This window comes from Leptonychotes weddellii, chromosome 10, assembly GCF_054177405.1.
Source record: "Leptonychotes weddellii isolate Sample4059 chromosome 10, ASM5417740v2, whole genome shotgun sequence".
In the NCBI taxonomy this organism is placed as follows: domain Eukaryota; kingdom Metazoa; phylum Chordata; class Mammalia; order Carnivora; family Phocidae; genus Leptonychotes; species Leptonychotes weddellii.
In genome coordinates this window covers 11539366-11563006 of record NC_138378.1, presented here as the reverse complement: position 1 = coordinate 11563006, position 23641 = coordinate 11539366, and the positions used below count along the sequence as shown (strand labels likewise).

The 23641-nt window shown below is 52.3% G+C and overlaps 1 protein-coding gene across 3 annotated transcripts in view; it reads right to left on the bottom strand.

The window, feature by feature from the left end:
- Positions 1 to 23641, bottom strand: part of PREX1 (phosphatidylinositol-3,4,5-trisphosphate dependent Rac exchange factor 1) — a 170676-nt gene that overhangs the window by 48579 nt on the left and 98456 nt on the right. For all 3 annotated transcript variants that reach the window (XM_006735441.3, XM_081832605.1, XM_081832606.1), the window contains exons 7-14: positions 23062 to 23195; positions 16134 to 16252; positions 14596 to 14745; positions 12348 to 12495; positions 4820 to 4920; positions 3442 to 3545; positions 3213 to 3262; positions 1353 to 1428 (exon numbers count right to left, since the gene is read on the bottom strand). In XM_006735441.3, coding sequence (XP_006735504.1) covers positions 1353 to 1428; positions 3213 to 3262; positions 3442 to 3545; positions 4820 to 4920; positions 12348 to 12495; positions 14596 to 14745; positions 16134 to 16252; positions 23062 to 23195 — 882 coding nt within the window. The remainder of the gene's footprint in view (positions 1 to 1352; positions 1429 to 3212; positions 3263 to 3441; positions 3546 to 4819; positions 4921 to 12347; positions 12496 to 14595; positions 14746 to 16133; positions 16253 to 23061; positions 23196 to 23641) is intronic.

Sequence of the window (23641 nt, the reverse complement as noted above, 5' to 3'; positions counted from 1 at the left end):
TTCAAGGATTTTTCTAAACCTGCTTTTGAAGTTATTTGGTGCCAAGAAACATTTACTTTACAGATTGGCTACGATTTCTAGGCAATCATCAGGAATTGTGTGACATGAGAAAAATCCCGCCAGCAAATTGTTTTCAAATGGAACGAGGTTTTTATGAATGCTAAATTTAACAATTAAGGAGGCTGACATAAAGCTGTGCTCTGTAAACGTTTAAACATTTATCCATTTTGATTTCACAGTTGTCTCCTCGTCTCTGGAGCCAATACATTCTTTTTACAGACTACAAATGAACATTCTTGCAAGCTCCCTGAAAAGTTCGCAGAACCGAGGTACAAGCGGGGTGAGACAGACCCATCCCAATCCCAGCTTTGCCACTACAGGGCTGTGTACCCTGAACCAAGTGCTTGGTCTCTCTGGGTCCCAGTCCCCCTGTCTGTAAATGGGTTGGAGGGCTCAACGCGGTAATGCACAAAACCCAGCCAGGGCCTGGCCCAGAGGAAGCACCCTGGGAGCAGGAGCCAAGAAGTATTGGAGGCAGGCTGCCAAAAGTTTCCGCAGCATCGCAGGGGAGCAAACACCTTTAGGAAGCTGTAGCAAAACCAACCGATGCTTGGACTTCCCAAGCCTCTGCCCAGCCCCTGCCCCCTGGCAACTTATTGAAAGGAATAACTTGGCAAGCTCCCCGTGGAGGCTCCGGTCTGGTGCTTTAGCATGAGACCGACTTGTCCCAGCTCACCCGGGACTGTCCCAGTTTTAACTGGAAGCCTCGAGGTGGCAGCAACCCAAGCATCCATTAAGTAGACACTAATAGACGGATAATATTAAATAACAGATAAATAAAACATGGACGATCCATGCAACGGACTGTTACTATTCAGCCTCGCAAAGGAAGGCAATTCTGACCCAGGCCACCACATGGATGGCCCTGAGGACAGGATGCTGAGCACCATCAGCCAGCCACAGAAGGACAAAGGCTGCGTGATTCCCGCTCACGCAGGGTACCTGGCGCGGCCAAGAGCCTAGAGACAGAAAGCAGAAGTGAGGTTGCGAGGGGCCGCAGGGAGGGGCGAGTGGGGAGCTGGCGTTGACCGGGGACGGGGTTTCGGTTCTGCAAGATGAAAAGAGCTCTGGAGAGGAAGGGTGGGGATGGCTGCCCAGCGATGTGAGGGGATGTCATGCCATGAACTGCATGCTGAACAGTGTTTACAACAGTTAAGTGTGATGTGTATTTTACACGAGTAAAAACTAGAGAAAAAACCGTTTAAAGAAACTTCAAGGCCCACAGCCCGGTCAGCTCCTGAGTGCCGGGCAGAACGAGCAGGCTGCTCAGACGCGGCCAGGGGAGAGCTCACCTGAGCCAGCAGCCAGTCCACCAGCTTGCTCCCGGGCAGCACGGACTTGTACGTCTTCAGGTGGTAATCGCGGTCTCTGCGGGGGGAGGGAGTGCACGTGAGCACATCGGGGAGCACAGGCGTGGGAATCAGGGACCCGGGTCTCTCCCCAGGCATATGCTCGGACACGTGCAGCATCTAAATTCCCCGAGTCCTGGAACAAAGGGTCGCGCTAACCTTGCAGTCAGACTGCAACCATTTCTCAGGCTTGGAAGCTGGCAAACAGGAGTTTATGTGGCCAGCCGGGCTGAGGCTGATGATCAAGTCTGGCTGGGGAGTTTCTCTCAGACTTTTAGGAACTGGGGAGCCGGGCAGGCCATGTGCGCACTAAGTGCTGGCCCCTGCCACTTCCGTCTCTGCGGGCTGACCAGGCGGTCCTTCTCTCGAGGGCCGGGCCAGACTGAGAAGGCAGAGGCAGGTCTACAGATGCGAGGGGTTCCCAGGGCCTGACCCCCGACAAGGCCAGCAAATGCTGGAATCCCCTCCACTCCTCTAAGAGTGGACAAGAGTGGGGCGCCTGGGTGGCTCAGTCGTTAAGCGTCTGCCTTTGGCTCAGGTCACAATCCCAGGGTCCTGGGATCGAGCCCCGCATCGGGCTCCCTGCTCGGCGGGAAGCCTGCTTCTCCCTCTCCCACTCCCCCTGCTTGTGTTCCCTCTCTCTCTGTGTCTCTCTCTGTCAAATAAATAAATAAAATCTTTAAAAAAAAAAAAAAAGAGTGGGCAAGAGCTGTCAGGACAGGGGACAGAGGAATCTGCAGCTGGTAAGAATTAGGTCACCCTCTGTCCCTTCATCCACGACCATGAGCTTCATAATAAAGAAGATAACCAATGGCTGGTATTTATACAGCGCTTGCTATGTGCCAGGCATCATTCAAATTTAATCCTCATAGCAACCCAAGAGGCGTGAGCTATTCTTATGCCCATTTCACAGATGAAGAATCAGAGGTCAAAGAGGTTACCTTTCCACATTCACGTGACCAACACTCACTGAGGGCTACTCTGCCCTGCGCTCTCCAATATGTACCCATTTTTCCATCGGTGAATATTAAATCAAACTTAAAATCACATTCCTCCATCTCAAAGGCTTGAAAGCCACACGTGACTCACGGCTACTGTCCTTGACCCCACAGACAAAGAGCACGGCCATCAGTGTAGAAAGGGCTATAGGACAGCACTGCTCTAGGTGCTGGCCAAGGGTCTGGGGACATAGCAGCGAGCAAAATCCCTGCCCTTGGTGAGTTTACAGTTCAGTGGGGAAGAAAGACAGCATATCAATAAAAAATAAATACGCAGTATGTCAACCACTAACAAGTTTTAAGAAGAAAGCCAAAGTGAAGTAAGGAAGATAGTGCATACCAGACAGATGCTTTAGACAGGTGGGCAGGGAAGGTCCCTCTGATTTGGAGACATTTGAAGGAAGTGAGGGAGTAAATACGCAGAGAGGTACGGGAAGAGCATTCCAGGCAGAGAGAACAGCAAGCACAAAGGCCCTAAGGTGGATCTTATTACATCATCCCCATTCCACAGAGGAAAATGTTGAGGCACCAGGAGGCTAAGTAACTCTGCCCAAAGCCACGCAGCTGGTAACTAGCAGCTGAGACTCAAACTGGCTCCAGAATGGATACCCTTCACCACCACCCTGCAGAGTCTCCCACAGATTGACTCACTTAACCCTAAGGACAAACATGGAAGGTAGATGCGATTATTAGCCCCATTTGATGGAGAAGGCAACTGGGGCTCAGAGAGGTTAAGTTACCAGCCCAAGGCCACACAGCTGAAAAGAGGCAGAGGTGAAACTGGAGCGGGGAAAGAGTAACTTACTTGATCACGGGGGTGTAGAGGCTGTGGAGGCGGCAGTAAAGCCTCACACCCTGGAAGAGAAAGAGGGGGAGTCTGGGGTCAGGCCACATCCTTCAGGAGCCTCCAAATCCGGGCTGCTGGGAGAGATGGCTCCCGGGACAGAGCAGGGAGGTGGCGGAGGGCGAAGAGCACAGGCCACTGGGGTGCAGGCCTGCTCTGCAGTGGCCGTGGGGTCGGGCGGCGTCCCTACCTTAGACATGATGTCCTCCAGCTCACTCCGGGCCTTGTAGGTGCCGTCATCGTAACGGAAGCGGTACATCACCTGCTCGTTCTTGAACTGGTGCTTGTCAGACACTGGAGGGACCCAGGGGGCCAGTGAGGCTGGGCCCACCACCCACCCCCGCCCATCATCACCCTGCACTCGACCAGGCTCTGTGCCACGAGCAATTTTGCCAAACCCCTCTGCCCTCACTCCTCTGCGGAAACCAGGTCCCCCTCCTCCGCTTGGGGCCCCGCTGAGCCCTGCCACTTGGGGCCGGGGCACCTGCAGGTCTCGCGCGAGGCCCAGAAATGCCCTGACCCAGCCTGCCTGGGGACCCATCTGGCCCAGCACCTCCTCGGTGCTAGGTCGCCAAAGCACGTGTTGGGGTGTGCTGGGGTGTGAGACGACACAACCAGGATTTATGAAACCCTCTCTATACGATGGCCTTGGGGCGCCCTTGCTGCTGCTTTCCGTCCCTCCCCACCGTGGGCCCATTAGCAGATCCTGGAGGCTCTGCCTTCAAAACATTCACAGTCTGACTCCACACCCCACCCTGCTCCAAGCCACTGTCATCTCCCGCCTGGAACATCGCGGCCCCTCGGTGGGCAGCTGCCCACGTGGCGGCCAGAGGGATCCCGTGCAAGTCTGAGTCTCGGCAGGCCTTCCGTCCCCTCGGCACTCGGCAGCAGCTTCCATCTCGCTCCCGGCAAAAGCCGAAGACCCCACAATCCCTGGGGAGGTCCCGGACCCCACCCCCTCCACACTAGGCCCCGCCCCGTGTCCGCCCACCACGTCTCCTGGCAGCGCCCACACTGGCCTGGTGGCTCCCAGGACGCGGGGATCACTTTCCTGCTGGGGACTCTGCACCTGCTGTTCCCTCGGCCCAGAACCCCAGTGCTACCCGGCCCCTCGCTTGCTCAGGACACCTTCTCAGAGAGGCCTTCCGACCCCAGTTCAAAACTGCCCACCACCCCCTTGGCTCTCTCTCCCCCGACCCAGCACTGATCGCCACCTGGATACACAGATTGTACTGCTTTGGTTTATTACCCTCCCCCTCTGACTAGAACACCGGCCCCGCGAAGGCGTTTTCATCTGGCCTGTTCTCTGCTGTGTGCGCAGTGCCTGCCACGTAACAGGCGCTTGATAAATACTGGCTCAATGGCTAAAACATCAATGGCTCTTGCCCTTTTTGAAGGGACTTCTCGAGGCGTCCCTGCTTTGCTGGTGTCCCAGGTGAGTGCAGGGCTTTCCGGCCCTGTGAGCAGATTTATAAGGGCATCCGCTTCCCGAGGCTACACTGTGCCCGGTCTGAGGTCTGACCTGTGCCTCCCCACCCCAGGCCCGCCCGGGCCCAGCCCCCACTCACCATGGTGGATTATACCGTTCTCCAACAGGGCCTGGCCCAAGTTGACTCCTTCTTCAGTCTTGCTGATTTCACCAATTTCCAGAAGCCAGGCAACAAACTCACTGCCAGGAACATAAGATGCAGTTGAGAGAACCTCCCCAGTCTTGGGAACACAGGGCCCAGCACTAAACTGGCTTGGCCCCACCCACTCCTGTGAAGAAGAGTTAGAAGGTCCCACAGGAAAGCAAAGCTTGGGAGCCCACAGCCCCGGGGGTTGTGCTGAGACCTTGTGCTTTTCCCCAGGACCAATGGCAGAGGGGTGGTGTGACCAAACCCCAGGCCCCGACCCAGGTGCACTGGATGGGTGCATGGATGGATGGATGGATGGATGGATGGATAAGAGCGAAGGAAGAAGGGTACATGGATGGGATGGATGGGAGGGAGGGAAGGAGAGAAGAAGGGAGGATGGATGAATGGATGGATGGATGGATGGACACATGAGTGAGGAGGTAAATGAATAGGAAGTGAGTAGATGAATGGATGACTTGATAAACAAATGAGTAGGTAGCTGGAAAGACCAGTGGGCAAGTGGGTGGAGGGGAGCATGGTGGGGATGGGTAGACACTAAGTGAAGAGAGACCCAGGCAGATGGGTGTGGGAAACGGATGATGGATGGCAACATGGATGGGTGAGCAGAAGGAACAAAGAAACAAGCAGGCAGGAAGAAATAAGAGCCCAGAAAGATGACTGTGGAGAGTCAAGAGAGCTCATGGTGATCAGACCATGTCATTCTCCTAGTCAAACTCTCTAGTGGGCTTCCCCCTTGCCCTCAGAAAAAGATCCAAACTCTGCCCATGATGACAATGCCCCACATGAACCGCCGTCCTCACGGATCTCATCTCCTATACCTTTCACTTCTTATGTTTCAGCCACACCCACCATCTTCTGCTTCTTGAAAAAGATCAGACTCCTACCTACCTTGGGGCCTTTGCACTTGCTGTTCCCTCTGCCTGGAAACGCTCTCCCCTAGCTCCTCATGTTAAATCCTCCCTTCTCACCAAAGGCAGCTCCACACAATCCTCACATCTCTCGGTTTTGCTTCCTTTTGAGCACTTTTCCTTGTCTGGAACTGTACTGCTACAGATTTATATATGTGTTTATCAGCCATCTGCCCCACCAGAAAGTCCTCTCCGCGCTGACAGGGATTTTTGTCAACCTTCTTCACAGCCCCACCCCCGGCACCTAGAGGAGGGTCTAAAGCACAGTAGGCCTCAATAATCATTTCTTGAACACCTGAAGGAATGAACCATCAAACAAGAAGGAATGTTCTAGGGTCGGCAGGAAGGTCTCCGGGAGAAAGAAGGGCTCACGAGCCCGAGGAAATCAGGCAGATCCAACGTGACCAGCCAGTGGGGTAGAGGCTCAGCCAGACCCCAGGTCCCTGCTCTTGGAGGCGCCCCCAGGCTCAGCGCAGAGCGCAACCCATTCCAAGCCAGCAGGAAAAGGGAGAGCTGGCAATGGGGCTGTTGCCACCGAGGCAATCTGTGTTCAATGAAAGCAGGCGGCAGCGGGCCAGAGCACAGAGCTCTCCCGCTTATCGAAACCAGCTGTCCCGCCTCCAATTACAGGGCCAGAGGGGGCAGGACTATTTTTAGCTTCCCAGTGTTTGGCTGAGCAAAGCCTGCCTATGTGTAGGTAGTGGTGCATGCTGAGGCATTCAGAGAGCCCCGGATGCAGGCCAAGGGTGGGGGTGGGGGGGGGACACAGAAGAAATGGATCTATTTTGTGGGGCGGGAGCCCCAGGTGGAGGGAAGAGATTGTTCTAGGTCCTCCACCCCCAGTTTTATTCTCAAGTCCCAAAAATCAGAGACAGGAGAAAGTTGCCAGCAGCTGAGGGAGGCGAACAGATGTTGAGCGCCCACTCTCGGAAGCTGGAGACTCGGCACCCGGCTGCCCACCAGCTGTCCCATCAGGGGCCGCCTCTGGCACCGACCAGCGGCCCTGTGGCCAGACGGGGGGCAGGCAGTGACCCAGTGTCTTCTGCTAGGGCGGAGGAAGGCAGCCCGGAGAAGAGCAACTGTGACCCAGGTTTCTGCCCCAAGCTGGGTCTTACCCCTTTTAGAGCAACAAGGAAGGTTCATAGCTCGCTGGGCAAATTTGGGCAAGACGCTGTGCCCCTCTGGGACTCAGTATGGTTGTTCTGACAAGTACTTCACTCTGGGGCCTTCTGAATTCAGCAGCAGGTAAACCTTCACATCGTATCAACTCTCAAACTGGAACCCAGTGTGCAAAAACAGATAAAATTCATCTCTAACGCAGGGACCTCGAGCTCTTGTAAATGAACACAAGGGGCCAGGCTGGAGGTGCCAGAGTGGCTCAGTCGGTGAAGCGTCTGACTCTTGATTTGGGCTCAGGTCATGATCTCAGGATTATGAGATCGAACCCCGTGTCAGGATCTGTGCTGGGCATGGAACCTGCTTAAGATTCTCTCTCCCTCTCCCTCTGCTCCTCCCCCGCATTTGCTGGTGCTCGCTCGCGCTCTCTCTCTCTCTCTCAAAAAAAAGGAGGAGGTGGGGCCAGGTTGAGGCTCTGTGGAACCAGCCAGGACTCGCAGCTCCTGAAGACACGAGCCACCCCTCCGTACAGCTGACGGCGGCCACATGGGAAGACCAAAGCATCTTACTTTCCAAGAGAAGCCGGAAATTCGGTATTTCCTGGGAAATCTCCCAACTGTTACATGTTGATATATAATCCAAAATTTCCTGAAAGCACCATGTGGCCCACATAAAACACACACGTGAACTGCACTAGGTCAGTGGGGCACCGTTTGCCTCCACTGAGGGGCAAGGAAGGGTATTCTAGGCAGGGGGATCAGCACATACAAAGGCCCTGAGTGAGAAGTAAGGCAAGGAGACCAGCAATCTGCCAGCCTTGGGTACAAAGAGCGGCAAGATCCAGCCTTTCAGAGAGCTGTAACCCGGAGCTCTGAGCTGGGGACACAGAGAGAAGGTCAGCCGAGGCTGGTGGGGAGGAAGTCTGGGATTCAGGCAATGGGGCACTAGTTGAGTTCACATGCGGCCGGCTTCAGCCCTCCTTCCTTCCTGACCCCCAGAATCACTACCGCGTGTCAAGCCCAATGCTAGGCACCGGGGACACACAGGTGTGTCTTTGCTATCTCCCTGGGACAGTCCCCTGAGCAGAGGCCCAGTGCACCACTCACCAGCCAGTACGGCAGTCCCCTTGTTCTCACCTGCCTCCTCCATGAGGGTAGGACTGGAGGTTTTATATTCGTCCCTGTAACTCCACTGCCTGAAGTTGCTTCCTGAAGAATTCCTGTAGAAGCTTTCGCAGCAATGTCTGACAAACCATGACTGATCGGCTCTTACCCACAGACACCCGGCACCTGGGCACGCAGGTGGGTGAGACAATGAGGCCCCTTCCACCTCAGAGCTTCTACAACAGCAGACACCAGTGAATGACATCTAACCTCTGGCAGCAAGGGGGAAACCAAAGGCATTCTCCTTCCAGGAAGCCTTCCCTGACTGCCCGGGCCAGTCACACCATTACACTTGTCCCCTGAGTTCTATAGCTCTGACAGTTCCTCCATCCAGAGCCGGTGTGATGAGCTCATCCTCATCCCACTCTCCTGCTTAAGACTCGGAATGGCTTCCCAGAGCACCCAGGATAAAACCTGAGCCCCCGATCCCCCTTACCTGCCCAATATGGCCCCTGCCAACACCTGCAGCCTCATCTCCCACTCCTTGGCCACTCCCTCGCTCTAGCCACACTGGCCTGGCTGTTCCTTAATTACTTACTCAAGGCTCATTCCAGCCGTGGGGCTCTTCCAGCTGTTCCCTCTGCCAGGAATGCTGTTCCCCCGGATCGTCTCATGACTGGCTCTTGCTTATCGTCTAGAGCTTGGTTAAAACGTCTCCTCCCCTGCAAGGCTCTTCCTGACCACCCGGGCTGAAACATCACCCCATTTCCTCACCTCCTTAATATCAACCTAACTCACTTCTTGCAATATCCGTCGATTGGCTGAAATCCCCTCTGTGCTGATGTTTTTCTACTTGTCTATTTTCTGGCTCCCCACTGGACAGTTCTCTCCACGAGGATAGGGGTTCATCTGTCCTGTTCCTGCTGGCACAGTAAGGGCTCAGTAAACACTGAATGAACGGCACGGATGCATGAATGAGTCGATTCTGTCTGCCCGATGCCCTGTTTCTCCCATGATGCCTCCACACAAATATCCAGATTTTATTCCTTGATTTTCTTTGCGAGTTCTCTGAGCACAGCAGAAACAGGCTACTCCACATTTCTGTCACTCTGGCCAGCACTGGGCTCAGCACGTCACATGCATTTTCTCACTGAAGCCTTTGACAATCCTGTGAGGCATATTTTATTATTTCTTATTAACTGGTCATTTACTGAAGTTCAGAGAGGTTAAGAAACTTGCCCACAATCACACAGCTAGAAGGTGGGGGAACCAGGGCTTGCATCCAAGTCTGACTCAAAGCCCAACCCTCAAAAGTTATAAAGATAAATCAGACACATTCTGTATTCATAGATTCCCCCTGTAGCAGTGCAGATGGATGTGGAGAAAGGAACTACCAAGGAAAAATGAAATGTGCTGAACAAAGATATAAATGGATACATGCAGCAGAGTGTGGTGGGAGAGAGTCCTGGATCCAAATCCCAGCCCCCCACTTGTGGCTCTGTGACCTTGTACAGGACCTCTTCTCTCTCTGTGCCTCAATTCTCTTACCCTTAAAATGGGGATAATGGCAGTGACCTGCCTCACAGTGTTGCATGTGAGTTAAAAGGCACAGCCATCTGCCAGTGCCTGGAGCAGAGAAAGGGTTGGTAAGTATGTCTTGGTGGCTATAGGTTCCTTCCACCCAAAGGGACCAAGGATGCTCCTGCAGGAGACCTGGAAGCTGAGCCCTGGTGGGGAAGGAGGAAGGTCTCGAGCCCTGGGGCTGCGCACAGAGCAGAGCTATGCGGGGAGAAGAGCTTTATTAGAACAATCTTCTGCAGGAAGTCTGGTCCTTAAGGCCCCGGTGATTATAAAACAAGCTTCAATCCTGGCCCTGTTTCAAACGGGCGGTAAAAGAAATCTCCCTAATCCTTCCTGAGGAGACAGAACACTCCGCTGAAGCTCTAATCACAGGCAGGTTATCCCATCCGGCTGGACTGAGCTCCCCAAGGGGCTTGGCAGGAGGTGGAGAGGTCGTCTGACCCGGGGGGCCGGAAGCAAGCCCTTCCCAAGAGAAAAATCTCCTTTCTGCCCAGGGATTAAAGACCAGCTGATGGAAAGGAGCCAAGCTGCCCCTTGCCCGATTCCCAGAGGTCTGGGGCCCAGACTCTTCTCTCCACACACCTTCCCAGGGAGCTCATGTCTGGGGTTGCTGACTCCTGGGGGCAACAGGGCAGCCTGTCCAGGGCAGCCCTCGGCCACCCCTCAGGAGACGAACCACCCCCCAAAATCTCCTGCCTGCTGCCCGTTCCACCACAAGCCTCAGGCCGTGACCAATGAGCTCTGCCCCAGCTCCACACTTGGTCTCCAAAGGCCTGTCCAACACTGGCACTTGAATGTCCCCGGGCATTTCGACCTTAGCGCATCCAAACCTAGCTGCCGCTGCGCTGCATCTCTGCATCTTCTTCACCTGGCTTCCAGGATGCCACACGTGCCCTGAGTGCCTCCTACCTCTCTGCCCGCCCCCTCTTAGGCTCCTTCCTCCAGACGCTGGCGGCCCCAAGGCCCAGTACCTGCCTCAACTCTCCCTGTGTGTCCCCTTGCAGAGTTCAGTTCCATGGCTTTAAAAACCATCAAAATGTTTTGATGGCACCTGGGTGGCTCAGTCGGTTAAGCATTTGCCTTTGGCTCAGGTCATGATCTTGAGGTCCTAGGATCAAGGTCCGCGCCAGGCTCCCCCACTCTGCAGGGAGCCTGCTTCTCCCTCTGCCTCCGCCCCTCCCCCCAGCTCATGCTGTCTGTCTCTCAAATAAATGAGTAAAATCTTAAAAAATAAATAAATAAAAATGCCCACATGCCCTGCATTTACTCCTTCAACCCAGTCTTTTCTCCCCAAGTTAAGATCTACATCCAGCTAACGAGTCAACATCTCTATCCGGGTGTCTAAGAACCTCAAGGGCACCTGTCCAAAAGGAGCCTCCAAGCTCTTCTCCTGCCCTGAAATCTGCTCCTCCATCCATCTCCTGCCCTGAAATCTGCTCCTCCATCCATCTCCTTCCCCTTCTCAGCAAGCGGCAACTACAGCCTTCTAGGGGCTCACAATCCTCAACTCCCTTTTTTCTCACCCGACCAGCAAACGCGGTCACTTTCAAAATGATCCAGAATGCAAACACTGCCCCCATCTTTACTGTGACCCCTTTGTCCAAATCACCTCCCCCCTGGTCCGGGGCGAGATCATAACACAGAGGGTTGTATCCAGGGCCTCTTCAAAAGCTTTTGGGAAGGGGAAGGGTTATAAGTCAATACATTCTAAATAAAGTCCCTGCCTCCCAGGCAAATTTCTCTCCCCTGCTGGACCACAAGCTCCGTGAGGTTGGCACCCTCCGTGTCGAGCGCACAGCAGGGCGGCACACAGCCTGGCAATTTTAGTGGGACTGTGTATCTGCCGCCCCCACCAGGTGAAGGAGATGTAAATCTGGGCTTAAGATACACCTGTGCTCTGACCCCCTTGATCCTTGGTTATAAAATGGGGGCAGGGGGTAAAATGTTTTATTATTGGGAAGGAATGTATTTCCCAAACAGAGACATTGGAGGCCCTCAAATCCTGAAAGCTGCCAGGAGCCTCCCCTTCTCCCGCATGCGTAACCCAGGCAGGGAGGCCTCACGGGATGCCAAGCCTGCCCACACCTTGGGCTCCGAGCTCTAGCCTCTAGGACTGCGAGACGGTAAGTCTCTGTTTGAGCTGCTCGGCCTGTGGTGTGTGCGGACGGCAGCCCACGCGGACTGACGCGAAGGCCCCCGTCTGCTCTTCGGCGCTTCCGGCAACTCTCTATGCTTGAACCTCTTTGCTTGAACTATCTACAGTGGCTTCTGTTTTGAGTGTGAGGGCAGCGTCTCTCAATCCATGGTGGGCAACCCATTAGTAGTTTGTGAAATCAATGCCATGGTCTCGCTTCGCATTATTTTTTAAAACAAATGGAGAAATGAATAACATACAAAGGACAAGGCAGAACAGCAAAGAAACAGAACAGAAAAGACAGATACTTTCAGAGCGTGCCCAGCACAGTAAGTTCTGTGAAACTGGCTTCAATCACGTTACGTGGATGTGTGCGCCAGGTTACAACATAAAATTTACATTCTGCAGTGAGTTGTGGTAGGAAACATTTGAAAGACCTGACATGGGGACCCCATTATCCTTCTTGACCTCTGAGGTCTGTTAAATGAGGATTCGGGGTGCTTTAGCGGCTCTGCCCTGCAGGGCTCCTGGGGAAGAGCCAGGTGGGAACAGTCTGGCCCACCCGCTGCCCGGGACCAGTGCAGGAACCCCTCGGAGGCCTGGGTGGGGCCACTCACTTGCCGAGGAAGCACTTGGGGACAGTGCTCAGTTTTCTCCGGCGGTCCTTGATCAGGTTCACCTTCTTGTTCATCATCATGTGGTAAAGCTTCTCCCCCTTCTCCGCAATCATGACGTAGGCGTCCCGCTCCATGCCCAGCTTCAGGCCTACGGAGGGGGCACAGTCAGCACTCAGGGAGCAGAGGGGGGCAGGCCTGCGGCTCCTGGAAGCCCACCGCCCAGCTGCCCACCCGAGTGCCCCCACCGCGGTCATCTATAGAGCACTCCCTGCGTGTCAGTCACTGCTTCGGGCACCTGCCAGTGACTTCTCGCACAACCCTGTAGGGGAGGGAGGCTGATCGCCCCCATTTTACAGAAGGCAAAGCTGAGGCCCAGAGAGGTTAAGTCGCAGGGTAATAAGCAGTCAAGCTCATTCAACCCTTCAACCTGCGCATGGGTTTCCAAATTCAGAGGTTATCAGGAAGCCTACTGAGTTCTTCCTCCCAGCCAGGGAGAAAAATCTGCCTGTTTCTCTAGACAATTGGCACAGAACCCTGACCAGATCCCTGCCCCACATTTTCTACTTGGACCCTGTCCACTCCTGACAACAGCAATGACAAATAACAATAGAAAATGCTGGAAGCGCCTACTATACGCCACTTAATCCTCAAGAAACCTGTAAGGCAAAATTATCCCAAGAAACGGAAGCCCAGAGAAATGAAGCTGTCTGTCTAAGGTTACCCAACTAGAAGTGGTGGAACCAGGATTTCGACCCAGAAAGTTTGGCCCCAGATCTGTGCTCCTGATCACAGCATGCACCACCCCTGTAAACCCAGTCCTGAAGTCAAGGTTTGGACAACACCCAATTCTAACGGCTGAGGCCCACTGAGACCACACCCTACTCGTGATCGCATACACCCTGCATAGACCACAGCCCTCCATTCTAACCACAAAGACACTGATCAGCCACACCCAGGCCAGTCCACACTCCTGAGCCCCACCGCCAGTCCTGACCAGTTTCAGGGCTCACAAGCTTGCCAACCAGGGGCCAGCTCCAGTAGTTTGTTTGGCCTAAAGCCATTTGAAGAAATTTTGATACAAAACTTAAAATCAAGAAATATCACCTGAAAACTTAAAATCTAGCTTCTGCCCATAGTCCTGGGAGATGGTGGTGACTTGCACATGGGTAAAGGTAGGGAGGAAAGGGAAGTGGGCGGATCTGGCAGAAGTAAAGGGACTCCATACACTGAATTTGGGGAGTGGGCAGAAACCAGGGATGGCACCAAGAGTTTGAATCTGAGGCCCCAGGCGGAGGGAGGAACCAGGTACTGAGATGGGGAACCTCCAGGTTTGGGGCGGAAGACAGGATGGAAATTAGGAGTTCTGATTGGACATGGCAAGTGTGAGAGGTCTATGACACACCCAAGTGGAAGGCTGCAGATACAGAGAAAACTGTACCTCGGTTTCCTCCTTTGCAAAGGTGGGGGAGGGGGTAGGGTTTTTAGGATCACGTGTCAAATTTCCAAGTATGGTCAAATCCATACTGCATTTAGCACCATTATGACCCTGTGCAGCAGGACCCTGTATCCCCACTCATCAGACGGCATCACTGAGGTCTGAAAGCTAAAGGAACTTGACCCTAGACCCAGCACAGCTCCCTTTTCTCTACACAACGACCCAGAGCCAGGTCCCAACCCCACCCAACTACCACACCCAGCCCCACAAGGCATTATGCAAGCTGCCTCCGGGGAACCTGGGCCCAGAGAGATCTGTGACCACAGTTAATGAGCAGCCCCCCAAGGATCCTCCTCCCAGAGGCAGACTCTGAGTCTCAAGCACAAAGAACCCCAGTTGAAGGTAACAGTACCATGGGGGAGACAGAGGCATGGAGGGAACGTTTTGGCTACCAGCCCTCAAGGGTGAAGGGTACCACGAATCCCAGGGTGACCAACCATGTGACCCTTGACCCTTGGGCAAGTCCCTTCCAATGGGCCTCAGTGTCACCATCTGTCGAGTGGGCTCTAACAGATGCCCTCAGGTGATCCAAAGTACCACCAAGTTATAACACGGTCCCAGAGCTCTCTGCCCCCTCAATGACCTGCGTCTTGTAGCTCCAACCTCTCTGGAAAGGGCCCTAGGCCCCTTCCCTGGACATAGTCCTCACTCCGAAGAAGTGACCAGCCTAGGGGAAGCCATACACACCCCAGGATCCCGGGAAAGCCCCCCAGAGCCACCGCTCTTCGGAGGCCCAGGAGAGGGCACACTCACTCTCACGCTGTTCCCGCTCGCGGATGATGGCGTCCAGCCACTTTTGCTTCTCCTCGGCTGTCTTGGCCATGCAGACGAACCACTTGTTTTTGGCGGTGTTGTGGATCTTCCAGCCGTTGGTAACAGTGTAGCCATTGCTGTGGTAATCCGCTGGCGGGGGAAGAAGGCCAAGGTGGGTCAGTCCGGGCTCAGCCACACAACTCTGAACATTCCCCACTACACGCTTGAAAGTAAGGTCACGGGACCAGCACGTCTCGCTCCAGAAAGACAGGGTGGCAGGGGCATCAACAGGATGAGGGTCTGAGAGCTGAACTTGCAACCCTTCAAATGCTCACTCCCTCTCCTCTCTATTCTCTGCAAAGAACAGAGGATCTGCAAACGAAGACTCCCCCCACACCCATCAATTACAGCGGCTTCAAGACCCCACAGTCTGGGCACAAATGCAGGAGTCCCGGAGCCTGGGAATATGTCCCAGCCTCCCTGCCCATCTCATCTGGGCACTGGGGCCACTTAAAACCTAGTGCAAGCCCAGCAATGCCAAGTCCGGGGCCCCTACGCACTGCTGGCTGGGATGGGGACTGGCCAACCTCTGAAAACAGGCTGTCAGTCTCCAGGGAAGCTGAAGCTGCCCATACCCTAAATCCGAGGAGGGGTCCACAGGTTTCGTGACACTGCCAAAGGAGTCCGTGTCTCAAAACCAGTTAGGAACTCCTGCCCCTCGCCAAGCTCAAGGGCACATACACAAAGAGGTTCACACAAGACTGCTCACGGCCTCACTGTTCATAATAGCAAACAGCAGAAATGACCCAAATGTCTATCACCAAAGGCACGAATAAGAGTTTTACAGTGGGAACGAACACCATGCAGAAAGCTACATGCAGAAACACAAAGCGAGATGCAAAAGAATATACAGTATTTTATGACACTTCAATAGGTATGTAAGACTATATCTATATAACTACGTGTATATATTTAAAGCCACTTAATCTGCATATAAAGACATAACATTTTAAAGAAAGTTTTGAAACAAATTTTCATTAAAATGTTTACTAATGCATACTTAGGAGATAAAAATGTTTTTAAAAAAGCAAGAAAATGATCATCACAAAATTTGGACGGTTACTTCTGAAATGCGGGAGGTGCTGCTGTGACCAAGGAGGAGTGTGTGAAGACCTTTGGGGGTACACACAACATTTTACTTATTAACTTGAATGGTGACTACCCAGGTGTTAACGCAATGTGCTTATGTTTTAGACACTTTTCTTAGGTAGGTCACATTTCAAATAAAAGAAAAAACTGAGGGACACCTAGGTGGCTCAGTCAGTTAAACATCGGACTCTAGATTTCGGCTCAGGTTATGATTTCAGGGTCGTGAGATCAAGCCCCGCAACGGGCTCCATGCCCAGCGCGGCGGCATCCTTAAGATTCTCTCTCTCCCTCTCCCTCTGTCCCTCCCCACCTCTAAAAAAAAAAAGACTGAGCAGAGCCACAGAGCAGGTGGGGCTGGGGCTGAGGTGGGCCTTGGGGTTAGGGTCTACCTGTCCCATCTTCCACATTCTCCACCTCCATGACTTCAGTGTTGATTCGACCCCTGAAGATGTAGAGGGAGCCATTGATGGACTTGGTCCTCTTGGTGGATTTCTTGCCCCCAGTGACCCTGAAAGACAGCGGGAAGTCAGCAACCCCTATGTCTCACCTAACGGGGGCTCAAAAGAGCAAAGGGAAGCAGAGCGGTAATCTGGAAGGGTGCCCGAGATGGCAGGAGCACTGCACCGGGCTCAGGAGCATGGGGTTTTGGCTGGTGGCTGGGTGACTTGAACAAGTCACTTCTCCATTCCAGACGCAGTTCCTCCATCTGGAAATTAGGCTAGTCGCCTTGCTGACCACACAGAGCTACAGCTAACCAGTTTACATTGATGAGAAACTAACCGGAAGCAATAGAAACTCATTCCTCTTGGCTAAAAAGTAGGGAGGGGCTCTCAGAGTGTCTAAAAAGAGGGGTACTTCCTGAAATCTGACCAGAGAAGAAGGGTGCCTGGAGTAGGCAGTCCACCCAACCATCCATGTCCACCTGCCCACCATTCATTCCCTCACTCAGGTCAATCTGCCACTCACTCAGTCACTCAACAAACATCTGACCAGTGCTTCCTATGGAGAGGATGCCAAGTTGGGACCAAGGGGAGTCACTCATCCATGCATTCGGCAAGCACTTTAGAGAACACCTACTGAGTACCAGGCACTCCACTAGGCGCTGGGGCTGCAGCAGTGAACAAAACAAAGTCTCTGAGAACTCATCCTCCAATATGAGGGGGGAGGGGGCACAGAGACAGAGGCTAAGCAGAAAAGTCAAAGACAAGTTATGTCAGGAGCGCTAAATGTGTGGTTTAAATAAAGCAGAGAATGAAGTCTCAGGGCTCAAAGGCCACTGTGTGGTACACGCAGGCCCCTCTGCTCTGCCAGGTGGGTGATGTTCCCAAATCTATTTGCCTGATGTGCACCTGTCATTGTAATTGGGTAAACTACGTATTATATACGTGAGAACATATAAATGTGGAAAGAGAGTTGTCTCCCTGAACATTAAGTTGACTGTTTTGGAAAGACTTGATAAAGGTGAGTTGCTTTTGCGTTAAGAGTGAACTTATCCTCAAAGAAGAGACCTTGGCTCTAGATGAAAAGAATGTTTAATGAATGCAATGTATATGCTTTTAATTAAAATAAAGTACTGAAGGTTTGTAAAAATAGTAATAATAAAGCAAGGAGATGGTTAGGGAGGGTGGGGGGCATGATTTTAACTGGGACAGGGAAGGGAGAGGTGGTCAGGGGAGGCCTCATTGAAGAGGTGGCTTTGGAGCAAAGACCTAGGGGATGGTGAGGGAGGAACCTAGGAGGGTATCTGGGGAGGAACATTCCAGGCGGAGGACACAGGCCGCATGCCATGTTGTAAGGAGCAGCCAGCCAGCTGGTGGCTGAAGCTGAGTGGGTGAAGGCGAGTGGGGGGCAAGGGGTCAGAGTGGCCACACAGGCCAGATCCTGCGGGGTCCTTTGGGCCGTAGTAAAGATGGGCTCCTCCTGCCAGTGTGAGATGGGGGCCACATAGGGTCGAAGCAGAGAAAGAACATGATCTGATCTAGGTTATAAAGGACTCCCCGTGGCAGCCTGCAGAGAAGGGACCGCGGAGGGGCCAACAGAAAGCAGGGGGAACTAGAAGCCAATGAGCAGCGCAATGGTTTGTACGCGCCAATCCACGCGTACCTATATGGGTGCGCGCATATACAAGCTTCTATAAACTTTTCATTAAAGTATAAAATCCATACAGGAAAAAAATGCCCAAAGAAGGATGGGGCTCGTTTAACTTTTATAGAATGAGCACACCTCTATTATCCCTGTAAACACCCCAAAAGCTCCCCACCGTGCCCCCTTCCCAGTCACTCCCCCCACCCCTGCCCTGTCTCTCCACAAGGGTCACCACTATCCTGACCTTTGACCCCGTGGCTTCGCTCTGTCTGTTTTGGAACCTCACATACATGGACTCACAAAGGATGATGGCAACGGGCATGTAGGTTGCTTCCCGTTTGGCACTGCTGTGACCGTTCCTGCACGTCTTATGAAGAACACACGTGCACGTCCCTGCAGGTGATCTACCTAGAGGCTGAACTGCTGAGTTACAAGGGATGTACACGGTGGGCTTCACCAGAGAATGCCAGGATGTTTTCCAAAGTCGTTGCACCAATTCTCCCTGCCCCGGTAGAGTAAAGAACATTCCGGTGGATCCCCATCCTCTGTAGCTAATTTCCGTGTTGGCCATTCTGCTGGGCACAGACTAGTGGCTCATTAAACATTTCACTTGTATTTCCCTAATGAGTAACAAGGCCAAGCACCTTTTCATGTCTATTGGCCATCTGGTCCTGTGGGCCATGCATGGGCTTTTGTGAAATAACTGTCCCTTGAGCACTTTTCTGTTGGGTTGTCTTTTTCTTAATGATTTATAGCAAGAGTTGGCAAATGTTTTCTGAAAAGGGCCAGATAGATAGTAAACATTTTCAGTTTGGGGGGCTTCATGTCTCTATGTCAACTACTCCACTGTCCTTGCCGCAGGAAAGCATCCACTGACAACACCAAAACAAATGGGCATGCTGTGTGCCAATAAATCTTTATTTATAAAGACAGAGGGCCAAATTTGGCTTATAGGACTTCTTAATACATTCCAGATGTGAGTCTCCTGTCAGTTATATGGATTGCAAAGATCCCTAGTCCATAGCTTACCTTTTTACTCTCTTCGCAGTGTCTTTTGATTTGTGTTCTTAATTTTAATGTAATCTGATGAATCTATTTTTCCTTTAGAATGACACTTTTTGTCCTATTTAAGAAATCTTTGCTTACTGCCAGATCATGAAGATAGTCTCTTATGCCTTCCTCTGGAAACCTGATTGCTTTACCTGGCACATTTAAATCTGTGATCCATCTGAAGTTGATTTTTTGTGTATTGTGTGAGCTAACAGTCAAGACTCATTTTCCCCCATCGGATATCAAACAAACCAAGCATCATTTATTGAACTGCCCTGGCACTTTTGTTGAAATTCAAAGGAACACTTCCATGGGGGTCTGCTCCTGAACTCGCTCTTCTATTCCACTAAACTCTTTGTCTGATTCAGCAACAATACGATGGTGTCTTAAATCCTGCAGCTGAATAGTAAGCCTGGCTACCAGCAGTACGAGGCCCCCAGCTTTGTCCTTTTTCAAAACTGTAGAGGCTATTTTTGTACTTCCAGGTAAATGTTACCATCATGTACACATATGTACATAAAAACTCCCTCTTAGAATTCTTATTGGAATGACACTGAAGTTCTGGCAAAAGTCTGGGGACAGAATGGAAAGGACTTACTGAAGAAGTGGGTTTGGGGTGAGGCAGGTCAGCATCAAGGTCAACTAAGGTTCTGGCCTGGGTTCCTGGGTAAACCTTCATGCCGTTTACTCAGAATGAGGAAGACTCGAGGAGGAAAACGTCTGGGGCAGGAGTCGTGATGAAAATGAAGAGTCTTGCTCCAGACACAACTTAAGTGTGAGCTGAGCTGTGTGTATGACCCCCAAAGGAAGACAGAGTGGTAATTCTCCTTTCCATCCATGTGCCAGGCCTTATTCTAACCGATTTACATGTTTTATTGTACTTCATCTAAAAACCAATCCTATCGGATGGGGACTACTTTTATCCGCATTGAAGAGACAGGAAAACAGAGGCACAAAAAGCTGATGTAACTTGCCCAAGGCCACACGGCTAGTGAGCGGCAGGGCCTCTGTGTCCTTAAGCGCTGCGTGTTACCTCTAAGACGCAAACAAGCAGTTGAGGTATTAGAGATGAGCTCTTCTCAGGTTCTTCTCTTCTTGGGGGTCTCAGTTTCCCATTCCGAAGAATGGGGAGGGGGGCTCTTAGAACACTCCTTCCGGGGCGCCTGGGTGGCTCAGTTGGTTAAGCGACTGCCTTTGGCTCAGGTCGTGATCCTGGAGTCCCGGGATCGAGTTCCGCATCGGGCTCCTTGCTCAGCGAGGAGTCTGCTTCTCCCTCTGACCCTCTCCTCCTCATGCTCTCTCTCTCTCAAATAAATAAATAAAATCTTCAAAAAAAAAAAGAACACTCCTTCCGCTTCTGATATCCAAGGAGCCTCTACTTTTAAATGAGGCCAGAAACACTCTGAGTCAGAGACCTTCCGTGACCCATGTCCTGGACGGGCGGTGCCCCGCATGACCCAGGCAAAGACAAAACCATCGGCAGACACCTAGCAGTGACAGGCATTTCCTGTGACCACATCTGTCAGGCCGGCAGTTCCATCCACCGCTGCCCAATCCCTCTGGGACCTCTTGGAGCCCGGCCCTCTGGTTCCCCATCCAGAGGCAGGAATGCTGGCCGCCAGCCACGTTCTCTCAGGAGACCGATGTACCCTTTCCCTCCAGCCAGCCTGGCCCACTCACAGAACTGAGGCAGGCAGCTCATGGCAGCCCCAGGGTCAGCCCCAGAAGGCCCACATGGGATCCACTGCTCTGACAGGTGCGACCACGCCGACGGAGGAAGGGCCTGCACCAGGGCGGAATGAGCAAACTCAGCCAAAGCTGGAGCAGGTCACACGCACCCAAAGGGACATTCTGTTTTCTAAACCCCAGTGTTCTGGGGAAAGTGCCTGCTTCAGACAGCCCAGGGCGGCTGGCAGGGAAGGACAGAGGACTCTCAGGATGGGCCCAGTGAGAACAGGCGGGAAGCAAGGAGGAAGGAAAAGGGGATGTTAATGGGGGGACTGAGGGACATGAGACAGGCACAGACAGACCTAATGGAGTGGGCAGCAATAAAACATCAAATAAAGAAGACACGCTCCGGGAGATGGTCGAAGAGGGAGGCCAAGGCCTTCAACCAGAAGGACCAAACCCAGAACTGGGAAGAAGGGCAGCGGGGAAGGGGCCTGTGGTTGAAGTGCCCGCTCTGTGCCTGGAGCTGCACCTGTGGGTGGACAGGAACCCAACACGGATGGAGGTAAGTTAACTAACAGTAATAGCAGCTAACCCTTATTTTGTGAGCTTTACTACATACTGGGCATGCCTAACACATCTGCTCTTCACAATGATTATTTGAGATACATAACGATAATTCACCCGATTTTGCACATAAGGGAATTGAGGCAAACAGAGGCAAAGTCACAGAGCCAGAGAAATGTGAACAGGGATTCAACTGTAAGGAGCTTGGCTCTACACCAACTCTACTGTAAGAAGGGGTTTATCATCCCCATTCTACAGAAAAGAAAACTGAGGCTCACAGAGGTCAGGCTGGAGTAGAAAGAGAAGCCCATGAACACACAAGGAACGCCATCATTCATCCTGTGGAAAGGCTCCTCACGACAACCTTAGGAGGCCAGCAGAAACAGACAAGGAGACAGAGGCTCAGGGACAGTAAGTGACATGCCTAGAGCCCAGAGGAAGGTGGAAGCAATGCTGACGGTAGGGCCCAGGGTCTAGACCTCCCCTCAGCCTTAGCTTTTCCTAGATAAAAGAGTAAAGAAGCCTCTGGAAAGTCACTGTTTCAGCCCTAAAATAAGATAACAGGAAAGAGGATTCAAAAAGGGCTTCTTCAGAAAACCGAAAGGCAGGGATCTCTCAGTCCACCAATCTATCCACCCAGCTACCCAGCCAGCCAGCCAGCCGGTCACTCATTCCCCTACCCCTCTGTCTCCCAGTTCTCCCTCTCCAACCATCCAACCACCCATCCACCCACTTGGTCGTTCAATTACCCAACCCTCCATCCCAGAATCCAACCACCCCAACAACTATCAACCAACCATCCAGCTATCCATCCATCCATCCATCCGACCATCTATCCACGAATCTCCCATTTTATGACCATCCCTCCATCTACCCATTCATTTAAATATCATACATGAAGGCCCCAACTCACCATTCATCTGAACACACCTCTGCCAGCTCATCATGTCTTCATCCACTTCTCCAACTACCCAAACATCCACACATTCCCCATTTTCTGTCCATCCCTCCATCCAGCCATCTCCTAACACCTCCAACCACTCACCCATTCGCTCCTTCACCCACTCACTCATCCATCCACAAATCAATTCACACATCCATCCACAATCCTCCCTGCCCCCCTTCATCCACCATCCACTCATCCTCCAACCCCCACCAACGCACCTATCCCTCCTCCCATCTGCCCACACAGCCCATCATTCACACTCGCAAGCATGCATGCACCTGTATGTGTCTACCACTCACCACCCGTCCAGTCACTCCTCGACTCTACAAAGTGTAGGAAGCTCCAGGGAAAGACACAAAAGTGACAAAGATACTACTCTTTCCCTCAAAAAGCTTAATAGTGAAAGAGCCCTCTGCCCTTGAATCCCCCACCTTCGGATCTCAGAGTCATAGATGTCAGTGTCACAAAGAATCCCCAAATGTCTATGACCATCTAGAACCACACTGTCCAATACAACAGCCACAAGCCACATGGGGCTGCTGAGCACCTAAAACAAGGCTAGGACAAACCGAGATGTGCTGTTAAGTGTAAGATATGCACCAGATTTTGAAGGCTTAGTGTACAAAACAAAACAAAATGCAAAATATCTCTTTAATAATTTTCAAAAATTGATTATACATTGGTTGTGTACATTAAAATAATATTTAGAGATATACTGGAAAAAATAAAATATATTATTTAAATTCACTTCGCCTATTTCTTTTTTATTTTTTTTAAAGTGGCTGCTAGAAAGTTTTAAATAAGACGTATGGCTCGCATTATATTTCTATTAGGCGGTGCTGATCTAGAAAACAACCCCTCAACTCAGAAGAGAAAAGGGAGGCTCAGAGAGGGAAGTGACAAGCCTAAGGTGTCACCGTGAGAGGCTGTCAAGGTCCCACCGAATTCCTGCCTCCTGGCTCACCTGGGCAGCCGGGCCCCCAGCCGCCCCAGCAACTCACCTGGATTTCCGCTTGCAGTAGACAAGGAGGTTGTCGAAGAGGAAGAAGGCCCTCTCCTGGATGTTGCCCGCGGAGATTTTTAACAAAGTCCCTTGTAGGAGGAGCTGGGTGCAGATGTCCGTGAGGTTGGAGCCCTGCGAGAGTGACGAGGGGAGCAGGGCATGAACTGGTTAATCCAGGACAGCGCTCAGGGATATCCGCTTCCTTCCCAGAGACAGAACCTACCACTGCCTCGCTCGCACCCCAAAACCTAAACGCACCACTGCAGGAACTCTCTCAGCAGCCAGAAAAATCCAAACAATCTGATCAATGGCTTCTGTCTGTCGAGCACGCCAGAACAATGCCGGGAAGAGCGCATGGAGATGCCCATTTCTTAGGACAGAAACCTGGGCTTGGGGAGGGGAAGTCATCCACCCAGCCCGCGTTGGCATCCGGTTTTATTTTGGTTCAGTTCTTGCTTGGGGTTTGGGGCTTTTCATGTTTGTTTTGTTTTTGCCTATCCCTTCCTCATTTACGTCTTGCCTTGTGATGGTATCACTGACCCCACTAGAATGACGCTGCCCTTAAGGACAGGAAGCGA